The sequence below is a fragment of the Mytilus edulis genome, chromosome 4 (assembly GCF_963676685.1).
Source record: "Mytilus edulis chromosome 4, xbMytEdul2.2, whole genome shotgun sequence".
NCBI classification, from domain to species: Eukaryota; Metazoa; Mollusca; class Bivalvia; order Mytilida; family Mytilidae; genus Mytilus; species Mytilus edulis.
Window position 1 is genome coordinate 46,658,877 of NC_092347.1, and position 18,629 is coordinate 46,677,505.

The 18,629-nt window shown below is 33.1% G+C and overlaps 1 protein-coding gene across 1 annotated transcript; it reads left to right on the top strand.

Annotated features, from left to right (window-relative positions):
• The first annotated feature begins 1,309 nt into the window (after positions 1-1,309).
• Positions 1,310-17,352, top strand: LOC139519803 (organic cation transporter protein-like). Its single transcript, XM_071312069.1, has 10 exons — positions 1,310-1,459; positions 4,130-4,341; positions 4,854-5,084; positions 5,709-5,911; positions 8,023-8,307; positions 9,755-9,889; positions 10,741-10,826; positions 14,588-14,708; positions 15,482-15,554; positions 16,905-17,352. The coding sequence occupies exons 1-10, from the start codon at positions 1,324-1,326 to the stop codon at positions 17,076-17,078; spliced, it is 1,656 nt and encodes a 551-aa protein (XP_071168170.1). The 5' UTR covers positions 1,310-1,323; the 3' UTR covers positions 17,079-17,352.
• Positions 17,353-18,629: the final 1,277 nt, after the last annotated feature.

Consider the following 18,629-nt stretch of genomic DNA (forward strand, 5'->3'; position numbering starts at 1 on the left):
TCAATACTTTATTCATTTATTAAGCAGTTTATGTAATGAGTTTTACACACAACATCGATGTTGTTTGGGGCTTTATGAACGGGGACAACAACATATTTGTCATGGAGGTATGGCAATGTTTTGCAACATTAGGGTCTTCAAAGATTGACGTAGCATGGGTATTGATAGACCAATTTAGTTTCTCAATTCTGATTTGTATCAACGACCTCACAGCCTTAATTCATTCGGAAAGAGTGTCTACGTCTTCCTTCTTGCGCTTAGCCCATTGCCTAGCATAATCCTCGACTGAATCCATCAGCATTTTGAAGTTGTATTTTCATATGATGGATTTAGGTTCACGGTATTTCGGACCTCTGGATAACACCATTCGCAGAGAAGTGTTATTGACGATGTTGATGTCATCGGTTATAATGTGACCAGCCAGATTATATGTGAATTGTGAACTTACACAAGTGCAATCAGGAGGTTTAGACTTGAAGTCTTCAATATTGAGATTCTGCAAAACGTGTTTGTAATTGATTTTTAGTAGCAGTTAGTTTGGTATTGGTATAGGTATAAGAAATGATTGGTACAGGCTGATCTTTGAAAAAAGGAGGTATTTTCGACTGAACTAATTTATGATAAAAATATTGGATAAGTTGACGCCATCGAGATCTTTGTTGGTAACATTTCGGTGTTGACATGAATATCAATAATGTGGTCATTTTTAGAAATTTCCTGTTTACAAAACTTAGCCGTATTTGGCACAACTTACTGGAATTTTGAATCCTCAATGCTCTTCAACTTTGTACTTGTTTGGCTTTATAAATATTTCGATATGAGCGTCACTGTCTTATGTAGACAAAACAACGCGCGTGTGGCGTACTAAATTATAATCCTGATACTTTTGGCAAAGGAAAGTTAAAGAATTTCTGTTCTCTTTTTCATCTTTTCCAATGCGAACGGGTTTGAAAAGTCGGTGACTTGCAATATCCAAAATGATAACTGTAAGTTTGTATTAGTTTGAATGAGGTCTGTAACAGTGGTTTCCAAATATAAATTGAACATATTTTCCGCGGCGACATCCAGATTATGCGCCGAAATAAATATATTTTTTTGTGTCTTTATCCACTGAATAAATCATTACATGTGATAATCAAATCACTTTATTCACTACATTAATGAGGATCACAACACCTAAAATTAACAGTTTGAGAACGAATGAATATTTTAAAATGATAATGAAAGCTCACGCTTTAAGTAATTCATAATTCATAGGCATGACATTTCATATACACAAGATAATGAATTGAAAGTTATGTAAGGGACATATAAGATAAAAAGATGGACCCTGGAGTTCAGGTTGATAAAATATTATATGCTCTAGGGAGTTCAGGAAAATATCAAAGAATCCAATTAGCATTATGCTTTCTTTTTACTTTGGAAAACTCATTTCATCTTATTGCAGCTGTTTACATTGGTAAGTGAAACCTAATTTTCGTTTAAAGATAAAAATAAGTATTAAATTCTAATTCGTGAACGTTCTTAAAATTAGTAAACGTGTAAGTACAAAAGATAGAATATACAAAGTCAATAATGATAATATTAACAAATGACCAGTAACCAAACAAAATATGCCAATTAGTAAAACAATTAGGACTAATATCATATGAAAACTATCATAGAAATCAAAAGCGCGAACACATTAAGCGAACCGAAAACAAATGTCATATTCCTGACTTGGTACAGGCATAACTTTTAGTTTGAAGTTTACAGGATCGAATGTGACACAGTTGATCTGTAGCAGTTCATGATTGTGTCAATCAAACTTTTGAAAAATGACTTCAATTTTATATTGAAATAAACAGGTTATGTAATTTCCTATGAAAGAAGTCTTGATAGGAAAACTACTCTCTATTCCATCATAAAGTTTACTCTCATCCTATCTTCATGGTAAGTGCCAAGTCTTCAAAAAAGGTTTTATGACATCTTTATTTCCTAAAATAAAAAAGATACGTAAATAAAGGCAACATTAGTATACTGCTGTTCGAACGTATCAGTTAAACGAAAATTTGCAACAGTCAAAACAAAATTGACGGTGGCAACTATTTAAATACATTACTGTTAGCCCGATTCTAATGCATTGCAAAAAGAAACAATACGTAAAAGGTTTTATTTAAGGTGGTACCTAACACTACAGGGAGATAACTCTGTAAAATCAGCAGAACGTTTTAATGACGTGGTGTTGTTAAAGGAATGTTAAGCTTCTCAATGATCAAAATAAGTTTTTGTCAAACTGCTATATAGCCAGTGTAATTTTTCTGATTAAACGGTTGGTTCAAATTTTTTGAAATTTTTATATTTTTGTCAGAGGGTCAAATTATAAGAAAATTAAACGAGCCAAATTAATTTTAGCTCAGGTGTTGGGTGCCACCTTAAATGATTTTGGCACAAAGACGTCGTGTCTACTACCGGCCTCACACATTGGCGTATAGAACGACATGCAGACGGACAGAGAAAATAGACAAAGTTCGTATAGTTTATGTGCACGCAAAGTTACGCTAAGTAATCGTTAGACGCACGTTGCATAAGTTTGAAGTACGTGGAAATGCAAAGGTATACGCTTAATGAACTTTTTAACTCCAGGAATTTTTTATGCAGCAAATATCCATCTAGCTCTCGATCGATAGCGTTTTTCAAGCGTATACCTGTTTGCTAAACTAACGTAATGCATACATTACAAGCGCGTTGAAAACGCTATAGATAAGTTTGAGACACGTTTAGGAAACGTTATATTAGCCTCAAGATCGTTCGACTTTTATTCGGACTTTTACTTTGACATATACAGGACATGCTTGTAACATACGCCTGGCGTAGTTTCACATTGCCTGACCCTTTAAAGGGCACCCGTGACGTATCAAAAACATATTCTGACATTTAACGAAAATTGCTCTAACATTTATATAGTGGGATATGTCCATGAATTTACAAGACCATGTGTACCTAGAAAACGCTAGTGCAAACAATAAAATTGAGAATGAAAATGGGGAATATGATAAAAGGCAACAACCCGATCAAAGAGCAGATAACAGCCATTTGCTACCTTTAAGGGGTCTTCAATGCAGCGAGAAAATCCCGCACCCGGAGGTTGGCTTCAGTTCGCCCCTAAGTTTATATGTGATCTATTTCACTGAGTAAAACATCCCATAATTATAAATTAAAAGTAGATGGGGTAGGATTGCTAATATGACAACTCTCTACAAGAGACCAGATGACACAGAAATTAACAAATATGTATATATAAGATATAAAAGGCCCCGACATCACAAATGTGAAACAATTCAAACGAGAAAACAAACGGCCTAAAAAATGTACAAAAAAGGCTCCTGACTTGTGACAGGAAAATACATACCGATTGCGGTGGGGTTAAACATGAAAAGGGGATTCCAACCCCTCCCCTAACCTGGGACAGTGAAATAACAGTACAACAAAAGAACATGTGCCATTACAGGTGCCAGACACGCCAAAAGCGCGGGTAATCATACCAGGTACGACCGGGACGCGTCTCATATACGTTCAAGGACATTATTCCTTCAACGCGTGCATTTCATCTACTTTAGACAAACGCCAGACATATTCCAACACCCGTTTCCTAAACGCCCTATAAACGTGTATGTACGCTTCTCGTACGCCCTAAACACGCTTTTAAAAGCTCGTTGAGCACACGATATAAATATGATTGACAAGTAGGATGCGTCAAAAATAACACGTATAGGCAGCGTACGTGGTTTTTAACTACGCCCGACGTACGTTGGTGTTACACACTGATGTGTGACGCCGGTATAAACATGACGTCTTACAAAAAAACCCTTGAAAACTTAGAGTTGTTGCGTTACCTCTAAGGTTCAAATTTGGTAATAAAATCACGTCAAAACGGCGATTTTGAGGTAGGTGTTATTTCATTTCGATAATATTGTAGTAATCGAACATTTCTTGGCCCAAGCATTTCAAAATTGCGAGTCCCTAATTAGTAACGATATGTCAACTCTGGATTTATTGGTAACTTTTAGCCATTGAAAATAAAATTGTTACATATGATTGCATTGAATGTTATTTCATGGTGAACAATTTCATCCCTATTGGAATTCAGGGTACAGACCGTCATACCAATGTCAAGACATCAATACCACAGCATATCTACAGAGACATGACCATAACAACATATCAGATATAAACGTCCAGTATGATAAATGTAAAATCAATATTTTTGTTAATTCATCGGACTCTGAATACCAATACACCGAAGGTTGTCTTAATGGCTACAGCTACGATATTCCCGATGATCGATCCACAGTAACAGAAGTAGGTACTTTAAAAAGGAATGTATACAGTAATCCCCGATTATAGCTCCAAATATTAAACCAGTATCGTAACAATATAAGATTTGATCAACATTATTGAATACACGGATTGGCTTGGCTAACTTGGATGATGAAATAAAAAAAAAACTTGGGACATCCGAAAATCAAATGAAAAAAAATACTTACACCTAGACCCAAAAAAAGAGGTAAAAAATTTAATCATAAACCATGGTTGAGCTCGTGTGTTTCAACTTACAAGAACGAACTACTGGTTGATTGTGACTGAACAAAATGAAAATCTTAATATTTATCAAACGTAATGTTTTACTATGTCTTGATGGCAATAGACAATACACTCACATAATGTAGACTTATATTTCTTCAATATTTGCTTTTGACAACAGTTTAAATTAAAATTGTATAAGTTTAGTATATTTGTATCAATTAACTATGATATCAATTTTGTTTTCAAATAATGTTCACTACTATAATTTAAAATGTGATTTGTTTAAGTGGAATCTTGTTTGTTCTGGTGCAGAGAGATCTGAACTTGCTAAAACAATGATCATGCTTGGGCAAGCAGTCGGTGCCGTTATTTTTTCACCTATAGCAGACAGGTTTGGTAGAAAAACTGGAAGTGTCATATCAAGAATTCTTTACTTCTTAACAGCTTTAGCAACAGTCTTCACACCAAACATTGAAGTGTTCTTACTATTCAGGTTTTTGCAGGGGACATTTCAAGGGGTATGTATAGTCAAAACATAAAGTCATGGTAAAATATGTCCTGGCGGACACAAATTACTAGTAGATGTATAAAAAGTCCATGGATACATGGTTTACTAGCATTTTTATTCCAATGTCGGCAATTTAGGTTCTCAGATAAATTATCAAAGGCATTCATGTCCATGTTCTTAACATTCCTAGTTGAAAATTTATTGTCCTATATTTTACAGGAACATTCTTTGTGAAGTAGACCTTAGATGGATTTTACTATTTTCTTATGTTTTTTTTATTATAAAGCTATACGACTGTTTCGATTCCTATACATCCTTGTTTTTCAAGTAGTTGTTATTTATACACATATTCTAATTTTCCAAAACAAGTGTAGCAATATACATTTGAAGACTTGTAAACCGATCTTTTTAATGTATATATTCGAAGACAAGAACATTATATCGTTAATGAATGTTCATAGCGATAACATATTTTTTTGTAAACGAAGTTTTCCTCTTCTAATTTCATGAACCCGCAGTTTACAATGATCACAAGTTTCTAATATTCAAATTTCGTTATCAGTTTTCGTCTATGTGAATCAAATGCAGGGAAAACTTGAAACATATCTCTTTTTTTATCAATGTTTCTATTCAGGGGAGTGTTATGACGAATACGATAATGTATATTGAAATTATGCCAAAGGAGTTACGCCATCGCGCAGAAGGTCTTATGTTAACTGCATGGACAACAGGTCTTGTCCTCACAACTATGATTGGATACTTGTGTAGGAATATGTCATGGCGTTATATGCAGTTAATCTTGTCACTTCTAACATGTCATACGCTTTTTGATTGGCTGTAAGTATAACATAATAAACACCCATTATCCAAATAAAACCATACCATTGATGGTGCAAAATAAGTATTAAAAAAAAACCAGAAAAGTTGAAAAAATGATTTATGAATGTTATTGGTTCCAATGACAATTTCTTCCTACAACATAACGCACACGAACTGTGGTTCACAATAAATGACAAGTTATATCAACATTGGTCCATTTTGGGAGTGTTACAGACTTGCCTTTTTTTAATCAAAGCGTTTGAAATGTTTGGGCTGTTATGTAAGTAATATCTAAGAATATATATATATATGAATTCTGATATGTGTCGGATTGACAAATGTGTTATGTTATTCCATAAATTGATATTACTTTTTAGTTTTAATTAAAGGAACTAAAGAGTCGGATGATCGGTTCCTTTAAAATATCATAAATAGATATAGGAAGATGTGGTGTGAGTGCCAATGAGACAACTCTCCATCCAAATAACAATTTATAAAAGTAAACCATTATATGTCAATGTACAGCCTTCAACATGGAGCCTTGGCTCACACAGAACAATAAGCTATAAATGGCCCCAAAATTACTAGTGTAAAACTAAGGATTTGTATAGTAAGACTACAAATCCTTGGTAAAACCATTCAAACGGGAAAACCAACGGTCTAATAAAGTACTGATACAAAAAGCCTTCACCAGGTCAGGAATATGACAGTTGTTTTCTATTCGTTCCATTGGTCAATAGAAGTCTTACGTCATATTATATCCGCGGAAGAAGGATGAACACATTTTAGAAAATCTTTATTAAAAAAAACACAGGTGAAAATCAAACACACAAATTTGTGAAATATATTCAAAGCAAATCGTTCTGCTGTCTGTTATTTTTGAATTTGGAACAGTTATTATATATTTTTCAGGGTTTTTTTATTTTGCTATGTTAAAATGTGCTCATATATTAGAGATCACAAAGGATTGGTTTTATGTGACACATATTATTTGTAATTAAAACTTACATCTTAAAAAATATTACTAATTGGTTTTAATTGGGTTGTATTCTATAAAGGAACTAGACTTATCAAACCTAAATGTAGTAAGTGTTGATCGACTATGTAATATAGTTGAGGATGAATTGATAGACGTTTTCTAAATTATCTAAATTATCTAAAAGATTTTTAGAGGAAATACTCTTAAATTAGATGATAACATACTCTTGGTATTTTTTGAATGTCTGTTCAATGACAAATTAGCAAAATTGTCTAAAAGATTTTAGAGAAAATACCATCAAATAAGACGATGGTATACTTTTAATGTTATAAAAGAATGTCTGTTCAATGACAATAAGAAACTATTTATAAAAATGCCCCCCCCCCCCCCCCCCCTAAAAAAGACTTTTATGACGCTGGTATTTTTTGTTATTTTACTTCTTGTTACATAAAGTACGTATATTCACTATTTTCGGCATATTTTTATATCTTATTAACAGAAATTGTAATACCAATAAATAAATATTAAATAGCATACTTTTACCTCAGGCATATACTACCTTAGCTGTATTTGGCATAACTTTTAGGAATTTTGGTCCTTAATGCTCTTCAACTTCGTACTTTATTTGGCCTTTTTTACTTTTTTGGATTCGAGCGTCACTGATGAGTCTTTTGTAGACGAAACGCGCGTCTGGCGTATATACAAAATTTAGTCCTGGTATCTATGATGAGTTTATTTACAACCACTGGGTCGATGCCACTGCTGGTGTAGACTTATTTCCCCGAGGGTATCACCAGCCCAGTAGTCAGCACTTTTTGTGCTGACATGAATTATCATTGATATGGTTATATTTATAAATTAACTGTTTACAAAATGTTGAATTTTTGAAAAACTAAGGCTTTTCTACCTTAGGCATAAATTACTTTAGCTGTATTTGGCATAACTTTTAGGAATTTTGGTCCTTAATGCTCTTCAACTTCGTACTTTATTTGGCCTTTTTTACTTTTTTTTGGATTCGAGCGTCACTGATGAGTCTTTTGTAGACGAAACGCGCGTCTGGCGTATATACAAATTTTAGTCCTTGTATCTATGTTGAGTTTATATACATACACACAGTTTAATGGCATTATAATTTACATACTTTCCTTAGTTTTTTAGATGAATCACTCAGATGGCTTGTAGCAAACGGGAAAAGGGACCAGACCGAAAAAGTATTGAAAAAAGCATGCAGAATGAACAATGTTTCTTACGAAAGTGTAACTGAAAACGTTCTTTTATCAAAGGAAATTAACATTATTGCTCTTGAGGAGACACACGAACTGAACCCTGGGAATGAAAATGGATTAAAAAAGGAAAAAGTCGAGAGATATACAGTTTTTACACTTTTAAAACATAAAAGAATCCTTCTCGGATCCGTTGTATTATGGATAGCATGGTAAGTCATCTCATTCCTCTACTTTTGTCATTAGGATTTTCTTTTAAGCTCACCTGGACCGAAGGGCCAAGTGAGCTTTTCCCATCACTTTGCGTCCGTCGTCCGTCGTCCGTCGTCCGTCGGCGTCCGTCGTCGTCCGTCGTCGTTAACTTTTAAAAAAATCTTCCCCTCTGAAACTACTAGGCCAAATTTAACCAAACTTGGCCACAATCATCATTGGGGTATGTAGTTTAAAAAATGTGTCCGGTGACCCGGCCAACCAACCAAGATGGCCGCCATGGCTAAAAATAGAACATAGGGGTAAAATGCAGTTTTTGGCTTATAACTCAAAAACCAAAACATTTAGAGCAAATCTAACAGGAAGTAAAATTGTTGATCAGGCCACGATCTATCTGCCCTGAAATTTTCAGATGAATCGGATAATCGGTTGTTAGGTTGCTGCCCCTGAATTGGTAATTTTGAGGAAATTTTGCTGTTTTTTTGTTATTATATTGAATATTATTATAGATAGAGATAAACTATAAACAGCAATAATGTACAGCAAAGTAAGAACTAAAAATAAGTCACTATGACCAAAATAGGCAATTGACCACCTAAGGAGTTATTGCCCTTCATAGTCAATTTTTAACAATTTTCTTTAAATTTGAAGATTTTCAATAACATTTTCCACAGAAAGTACTGTTATAGATAGAGATAATTGTAAGCAGCAAGAATGTTTAGTAAAGTAAGATCAACAAACACATCACCATCACCAAAAAACAATTTTGTCATGAATCCATCTGTGTCCATTGTTTAATATTCACATAGACCAAGGTGAGCGACACAGGCTCTTTAGAGCCTCTAGTTTTTAATCGTGTTAATGTGTCATATTAATATATAAGAGTATTCTTTTAATCATATTTTGAGATTTATTCGTAATTTTTTTTTTTAATTTTATATCTTTTAAATTCGTTCATGATTATTGAATTATATCATTTGTTATTATCAATTAGAAAATTGAGCATTATATATATGTGGATTTTTTTTTATTTCTTCTTTCTACATAGTGGCCATCCTTCTGGTAGCTCTTCTTTGCTAGTTTTTTTTGTGTGTTTTAGTTTGACCACATATGGAGGGGAACGTAAACCTGTCTTAACTTTTCCATTGTTTGTCTGTGCACCAAGCAGTGCACTCGTTCCTTAGAAAGACAAAGCATTAGACTTACTATTAAATACGTCCATTTCATATCATGTTATTCGTTGGTCTAGCTTACATTTGATTTTGTCAGTTATTGTGGAATTCTCCGTTTAAGATATGCCAAGGAGTTCTGTATTTTTTTCCCCAACTTTTTTCATATGAAAAGGATTATATATTGTTCTCACATTATGTACTTTTTCATTTGTTCTCAAAGAACATTTGTAATCATGCAAGTTTTTAAAATCTATTATTGTTGTTCTATTTCTTGCAGGATAACGAATACACTTACTTACTATGGTTTAATGCTGACAACATCAAAACTTTCTGGTGATAGATTTTTGAACAATGTTATAGCAAGTCTGGCAGAATATCCTGCGGTTATATTACAGCAGATTCTCATTAACCGGTATGTTTTTACAAATAAAAATTGAATTCTATACTAACCCACCAGCACATTATACGAAATTTTAAAGGACACTCCCAAATAGTTAGTTCCATGTTATTATTTCAGTTGACCCAACGCGTTTGTTTATAACATTTGAATGTGGTCTAGTTGGATCGAGTGCCTAAATCATTGATATGATTATCATGTTGCTGTAAATTTATTGTTTATAATATATTGAATTATAAAAAAAAAACGTGTTTCTTTCCAACATATAGGTGTCCTTAGAAAGATTTGACACAACTTTCCGCAATTTAGTTTTCAGGCTTTCACAACTTCCTATTTAGTTTGGTTTTTTTTCGAGCGTAATTGATCAATTTTTGTACTCGTCCGGCACTAAATCACGAGCCGGATATATTTGGTGATGTTGTTCTAAATAACTAAAAGGACATTGATAACCGAAAGAAGAAGAAAGACTAAAACTAGAACATCGACAAAAATTTACCAAAAGACAGGACAAATTTGTTCATTTGCAATACAAATTTAAAAAAAAAAGTAAGGTTAAAAAACATTTTGCGTTCTTTTATTAATGGACGGACAAGAATATTGTGCAGCTAATTATTCCAGATAAAACATGATTTAGTCATTAGTATAAATAAAAGTCTAACAAAAATATATTACTTCATACTAAATCCATTTATATAGTCATATACTATACATGATATATTACATGCATGATGTGAGTCGAAATTAAATTTGTCTTTAAAGGAGGAACAGTTATTCACAATGCAGAATTATCTTTTTTTTATTTGATATATTGATCATCTAAATTGTGTTTAATGGCGATAAAAAATAAAATGCCTAACTGTTTTCAGGATTGGACGAAAATCTACATTAGTTATTTTTCATGGAATTGCTGGTGTATCCTTAGTGCTAGCCACGGTCTGTACAACATACGGAAGTGAGTTATTAAGGCAACAGATGAGGTTAAAATCTTATAAAACGATTAGTTAAAGACAAATTAAAATAAAAACAGAAAGTAAGGGAATCTCACACTCAGTAAACATGCCATCGAAGTAGGAAAGTGAGATTGTGCACGTTGTTCCAGTACTGCTGTTATTACACACACTTCAATCATCACTATAAAATTAGTTTTTTTCATTATTGTAAATCATCAAAAAAAAAATGCAACAGTATACAACAAACAACATAGAAATCTAAAGACTGAGCTGATCTCAGTTTAGTTTAAACATATTTATTTATAGTGGATTGGGAAACAAGTTTTGCAACTTATATTAATCCCTTTCCACTTTGCGGGTGCGAGTGCTGCCTTGCAGCGGCATTAGCCTGCTCTTTTTCGAAATCTACAAGGGTGTCTTTAACTTGCAAGAGATATGGCTCTCTCTTAACACGGGTCAGCCATGTATCGTCCCCTTCCGACGGACTATCATCGTTTCCTCAAGACCATACTCGCAAATGGTGTCAAGGGAGAGCCGAAAATTCAGTCCCTGAAATTTTCATTCCAGTCGGGATTCGAACCAGGCACCTCTGTGTTAGTAGTCCGATGCACTAACCTCTACACCATGGATCTCAGTTGCTTTGGAAGGGTAAGCAGATACTGCTCTACATGACGGACCCGTCGTGTTACTCATATAAGTGTAAAGCCGATGATAAATCTTATTCAGTTGGTCATTTTTAATATTGTGGTTTAGACATTGGAACATATCCGTCGTCATCTGTAAAACAAATATTCCATAAAGGATAACCAACTTGTGATGGAATGAGTCAAAATTTCGAAGAGATGATTTCAACTTCACCACTCGGAACTCTATCTTTAACAGCATTCTTGTGAGCAGCAACCCTCTATTAAGGAAATTCTGATAGGAAATGTAAGCTATCAACTATCGTATCAACTGGAAGAGATATACTTCGTATGTTGGCGCTGCTGGAATATTGCTTTAAAAAACCGGAAAATTCACAATTGGAAAGCTGAAATCGTCTTCAACTACTAAATTGTCTGTTTTACTTACTAGTACACTTGGTACAATTAAAAACCTGATAATAAATTGTTCAAATAAGGCCTTTGAAAATAGTGGAATTAATTACTTTCGGAGTGTCAAAAACTCGTTGGAAGTACTTGATAAATTGCATGCATATATTGGTGATTTTGAATCTGTTCAAAGTTTTGATTTTTCTACCCTATATACCACTTTGCCTCATATTCTTATTAAGAAAAAATTCACATCCCTAATTAACTGGGCATTTAAAAAGTCGGAATGCGAGTACATATGTTCAAACTCTTTTAGATCATTTTTTAGTAGCAATAAACAAAAGAACTATGTCAATTGGACATGCTTTGATACTATTTATGCACTTGAATTTTTACTTGATAACATTTTTGTTCGTTTTGGAGATTCCGTATATCGTCAAGTTATTGGAATTCCAATGGGGACTAACTGTGCACCACTTATTGCGGACCTGTTTTTGTATTGTTATGAGTTACAATTTATGACTAAAATTAGCAAAGACCCATCAAAACAACATTTGATACAAAAATTTAACAATACTTTTAGATATTTGGATGATATATTGGCTCTAAATAATGACGACTTCAGTATGTATACTAAAGAAATTTATCCTGTAGAACTTACTTTAAATAAAGCTAATGATAACAATGACCACTGCCCTTTCCTCGATCTTGATATCTATATCATAAACGGGAAGCTTAATACAAAAATTTATGATAAAAGAGATGATTTTCATTTCCTATTGTTAATTATCCATTTTTAGATGGTGACGTTCCCTTGTCACCATCTTATGGTGTTTATATATCTCAACTTGTACGATTCGCTCGTGTATGTAACAATGTATTAGATTTTAGCGAGAGAAATTTATGTATTACTGAAAAATTATTACACCAGGGTTTTCGATATCACAAACTGGTCAAAACATTTACTAAATTTTATCACCGGTATAAGGAAATAATTCGTAAATATAACTCAACATGCAGACATCTTATACGTTCAGGTATTTCACATCCAAAATTTTATGGAAATATTCTTTATAAAGCACAAAAATGTCAGTATTCTCCTCAGAAACTAACAAAACCTTTAAATAGACTTATTAAAAGAGGATATAGTTACGATACTGTTGTCAGGTCATTAAAGATTGCATATTTTGGCTTTAACATTGATTCACTGATAGGGTCTTTGCATCGGAACTAAACACATTTATTTCTAAAAAAACAGTTGTTGGCATGACACGGGTTATGTTCTTCTCATATATTTTATGATAGTATGATACTAAACCCCTAACGGGAGGGATTGTACCTGATATTCATATGATGAAGACATAATCTTTCAATCAGTTTAATTGAGGTCTGGAGCTGGCATGTCAGTTAACTGCTAGTAGTCTGTTGTTATTTATGTATTATTGTCATTTTATTTATTTTCTTTTGTTACATCTTTTGACATCAGACTCGGACTTCTCTTGAACTGAATTTTAATGTGCGTATTGTTATTCTTTTACTTTTCTACATTGGCTAGAGGTATAGGGGGAGGGTTGAGATCTCATAAACATGTTTAACCCCGCCGCAATTTTGCGCCTGTCCCAAGTCAGGAGCCTCTGGCCTTTGTTAGTCTTGTATGATTTTAAATTTTAGTTTCTTGTGTATAATTCGGAGTTTAGTATGACGTCCATTATCACTGTACTATTATGCATATTTTAGGGGCCAGCTGAAGGACACCTACGGGTGCGGGAATTCTCGCTACATTGAAGACCCATTGGTTGCCTTCGGCTGTTGTTTGCTCTATGGTCGGGTGGTTGTCGCTTTGACATATTCACCATTTCCTTTCTCAATTTTATTGTTTGTCTAAAACTCTCATTGCCAGTTGCTACATGTAAGTCTATAAATGAGACAGCCTTAACCTTGGTGTATCCTTTATTTCAAGTTCGATGGCATACATACGTTCAAAATAGTAAACAGACATAGTAAGATTACATCATCTATATAGCGTAAAATTAATTAAAAAACATTACAATTTGCAAGTCCGCAAGGAGAAAGGAGAGGTGCACAATTTCAAAAGGACAGAGTTTCAATATGTGTTCGGGTATTCAAAAGTCGTGTTTATACTTCAAATAAAATATAGATAAAAGAAAGATGTTTCTTTTGGAATATGTGCGGAGGGAGCTTTTTCTTGTTCCCTGTACTGTTCTGGCGTATATACAAAATTTAGTCCGGGTATCTATGATGAGTTTATTTAGCACATATCAACATCTTCTTTCAAAATCAAGGTGATAATCGCATTTCCTTTAAGGTCGGTGATTTCATTATAAATCAACATATTTGACCATGAATAGCTTTTTTTTTGTTATGAAAGGTATTTATATGTTTAAGTATATCAAAAACTAATATCTGGTGAATATCTTCAAAATGTTGTTTAAAGACTGGTCCATAACGCTTTACTTAGAATGCAGTTGGCAGAAATGGGCAACAGTAGTATACCGATGTTCGAATATAAATAGGCCTTATCAAGCCTTTTGGTATACTAGATGGTAAAATGTAGAGTGATTTGATCCTATGAAGACTAAAAATAGCAGATTTGTATCGAATTTGTTGTATGAGTGGGGATTTCTTTTCGAAATCATACATCGATTTGGCATTTTCAATCATTTTACGTTTTAAGTATTGTTAACATTTAATTGTGATCGCCGTCATTGCAGGTGAATACTCATGGCTTCCAATACTAGGTACTGTCTTCTCCTTTGTCGGAAGATTTGCTATCACTGGATCTTTTAGTACTGTATTTCTATATACACCAGAATTGTATCCAACAAATTTAAGGTATTGAACAGAGTAATTTTAGTTAATTGTTTGATTGCCGTAGATACTACACGATTTTTCTGGAGAAAACAAACATTAATGAAGTTTGGAAATTCTAAAATATAAAATGAAAAGAAAAAAAACTGGACATGAACAAAACATACAAAATGTGTTGTCTATTGTCAAATATGCCAGAGATAAAATCGTAGCTCAAACGGTTTCATGTTCATGTGATCTGTCAATTCAAAAATAAGTATTTCTTGAACATTTTCAATACCAAAGCACTGCAGTAAAATCTTATACTTTGAACCTGCTTCCCTTGTTCTTGAAGTGCATTTATCAATATTTGGAAACACTTTAGAGTTCGTTGTTTTCTATATTGCTTCAACTAACTTTAATTCCTGTAATTCAAATTGCAGATTCGTCGCAATCTCTTTTAAAAACATTTTTCTATTGATTGCCAAAAAACTTGGTATCTCTTACTGCATCTGGTAAGTTAAATTGATACCATTTGTATCATAAATATTGTTACATTAGAGAGAAAAAGGAAGGTTAGATCTCAACATTAAATATTGACCTATCTTTGTTCTATGTTGTCCTTTTCTTTGATGTGTACATATATCACTTGCGACACCAATATATTAGCAAAAATTACATTAATGAGTCTTGTTATTATTAATACTCTCATTCGTGTGCGGAATCGTTTTGGATTATTATATATAATTGTAAATTCTATAGTATCATTCCGATTTTCACAACATTACTTTAAAGAGACAATTAACCATGTGTTGTAGAAATGTTGGATTGGGTATGGCTTCAACTGTTGCAAGAGCGGGATCAATGATGTCACCCTTTGCTATAACATTGGTAAGTATTTGCAATGTGATTAGAACAAAATGTTTAGTATACGGCAATGCGATAACAAACCATTAATTAATAAACATAAAAGACTTTAAGAGGGTAACATAGTCTTCGTCTGTTAGAATAGAACTTGAATATCAAGCATTCGGCAATCCTCGGTAGAATCCGCTTCTCTCCTTCTATCCTCTTAGATGAGGGTACGGAATCGGCCGAGTTGTGACGAATGGAATATCAAGCTCTAGATTGTCTTGAAAATTATGCATAAATCTGACAGAACCAGTTTGAAGTCTGTCATTCCAACTTTTTCTCAACAACAAAAAAAAGCCAATAAGATATGTTTATTTGTCAGGAATAAGACAAATACTGCTGATGAGAGTCCTAACTTAGGACAGGCAGTTGCAACTAAAGCAGGGTTAAATATCATATGTTGAACCCACCCCTTATTAATCTCGATCATTTAATAAGACTCAACAATAGCATACAATAAAACCCAGTGAAGAAAACAATGATAAAATCTAAAATAACGGTAATATATGTAATAAAAACACCTTAAAAATAACTAATACTGCATATTAAAACATGAACTGATGGAATATCTAAACCAAAAACAGAAAAATACCGATTGCAAAAAACAGGAAATGCAGTAATTCGTCAGTTTATCAAGTCACTGACACAGATTTGAAGGAATATTCCTTTAAGTGATGGCTTTGTAATTAATCTGGATGGTAAATAAACTTTTTATCAAATTCCTTGAATCATACTTCCATAATGAAACCCTCTATTGCTTTTACTGTGTTTTAAAACGTAAATTTCTTGTCTATTGAAAAGGTCTAGAAAAAGTTTTGAGCAATTTATGATATCAATAATCCTGTTGTATATATTCTTTGTAAAATAATGAAAATAATACGTAAATAATAATCCAATTGTTTACTACAAACAAACGCATATACTTAACCAAGAAAGATATATTTATATGAAGGAGCCAACCTGGAAAAATAACAAAGAAAGGGAAAAAGATTCCTACTGCCTTGATTTATCATAAATTTCAGTATAGATGGTACCATGTGCAATTCTTACATAGCAGGGTCTAAAAAAAAAACATCCGTCAATTAAGATTTAGTACGACTAATTTCATTCGAAAAGCAAGAAAAATCTGGATTATTTGCAGAAAAATATCATCTCATTGTTGCTTGTAATGCAAACTTTTTAGACTTTTTTTTTAACAGATTTTAAACCAGGCATGCAAAAAGGTCCGTAATTACTTTTTTCAAAAACAAATGAAATCCGTACCAGACAATACATACGGATAGGTAAAATGAGAACACAAAATATTGTATTATAATTTTTATGTTTTAGGCAGAATATATATCTTGGGGACCAGCTGCAGTGTTCGCTACAATGAATGTCATTGTTGCCATTTCTTTACTGACATTACCAGAGACAATGGGACGAGAACTTCCTACCACTATAACTGAATTGAAAGATTGGTATAAAGACAAGGGTGGCCATGGAACTAAAGCCAAACACTGACATCTATAATTATCTCAATTTAACTTCTAAAAAATTGTAATCAGAAGTGCCTGTCATATTTTGCACAGAGAGAGATTTGTATGTATGTCCCTATGTACACTACTGAGTGTGCGATTCATAAGGCGTTCTACAGATTTCAAATTGCTACTCTAATGTTTAAATTTCAGATCAGTGACAAACTGGCTTCGAGCCTACTAATCCTCTATATGAAATCATTAGTGGTTCTTGTACATTCATATAATATTTGATCTTGTATTAAAAGTTTTACGCTCCCTCCTCTGTTTATATTTTCTCTCATTTCATCATATCTGTTAGTTTGGATATTTTATGTTCTTGAGAGAGGCGAAAGATACCAAAGGGACATTCAAACCCACAAATCCAAAATAAACGGACAACGCAATGACAACAAATAAAGGCAAATACAACCAACAATACACATAACACAACACAGAATACCAAAGACTGAATAATTTATGAATGGACATTTGAACAGATGATCCTCAACAGATTGGATAGCCTTATCAAATGTTTCATGTTTCTACAATGGACGGCCAATTGGTTGATAATAGAAACAAAAAACCAATTGAAGAATTCTTATGACTTTTTTTGGATTTTAGCAATACTGTGTTCCACTTTCAAGTGGGGAATATGTCGACGAGATTAAACATGCGTTTCCGGGCAAGGTTCCATGATGTCACAAAAAAAAACCCGCTTGAAGCTCTGAATCCGTTTGACGTTTCAGTTCAATTAAATTTGCCGAGAAGTTGCATGTATCAGATAGCTGTTCCGAAAGTTAAAAGAAAGTTATGGATAAGTATTTGAAGGTCGGGTTTTTTTTATTTCTCAACAAACAATCGACATTCTCATGGGAACCAACTGTGATCCTCTTCTCGTTGAATTGTTTCTTAATCTATTCATTTGAGATAGACTTCAAACAGGGTCTTCTGATGACGAATTACAGTATACATTAACTTTATTTTCGGCTATATATACACCCCGCCAAAAGTAAAGCAACACCTGATGATTTTTCAGAATCGTTTATCACTGAATTCATAACTAATTGAAATATCGATACAATGAACTAAAGTGTTTTTTTAAGATAACAGATATAATGTTATTTGAAAAGTGAAATTTTGGACTGTTTTCATGATTTAATTTTTTACTATTTCATTTTGAGCATATGGTTGTAAAATGTCAAAATAAAATACAAGATCTAAAGTTTCAACTTATTCTGACGTTTTTGAAAAATTTGCTTTGCAATATACACAAAATTCTTTTTTAAACTCGAGAGTGACAATTTGAAAATACATTAAAGTAACATTTAGATCACTAGCGAGTGTATCCTTCACGCTTCCGGAAAATTTCATTAACACGTCGTCTCATGCTTCGAAGTAAGCGTCGTAATGTTCTAACGGGAATTCTTTGTCATTCTTCAATCAAGGCTGCTAGTAATTTCTGTTAAATTCTTACCAGCAGGAATCATATTGTTGATTTTTTTTTATCAATTTTCATCCAAGACATGCTCAATGGGATTCATATCCGATGACATGG

Bases quoted from the DNA above. Each gene is read 5' to 3' on its own strand.
- LOC139519803 (XM_071312069.1), top strand. From the start codon at position 1,324: ATGGACCCTGGAGTTCAGGTTGATAAAATATTATATGCTCTAGGGAGT. The intron at 4,342-4,853 runs GTAGGTACTTTA...GATTTGTTTAAG, and splicing joins ATCGATCCACAGTAACAGAA to TGGAATCTTGTTTGTTCTGG. The intron at 14,709-15,481 runs GTATTGAACAGA...CATGTGTTGTAG, and splicing joins TTGTATCCAACAAATTTAAG to AAATGTTGGATTGGGTATGG.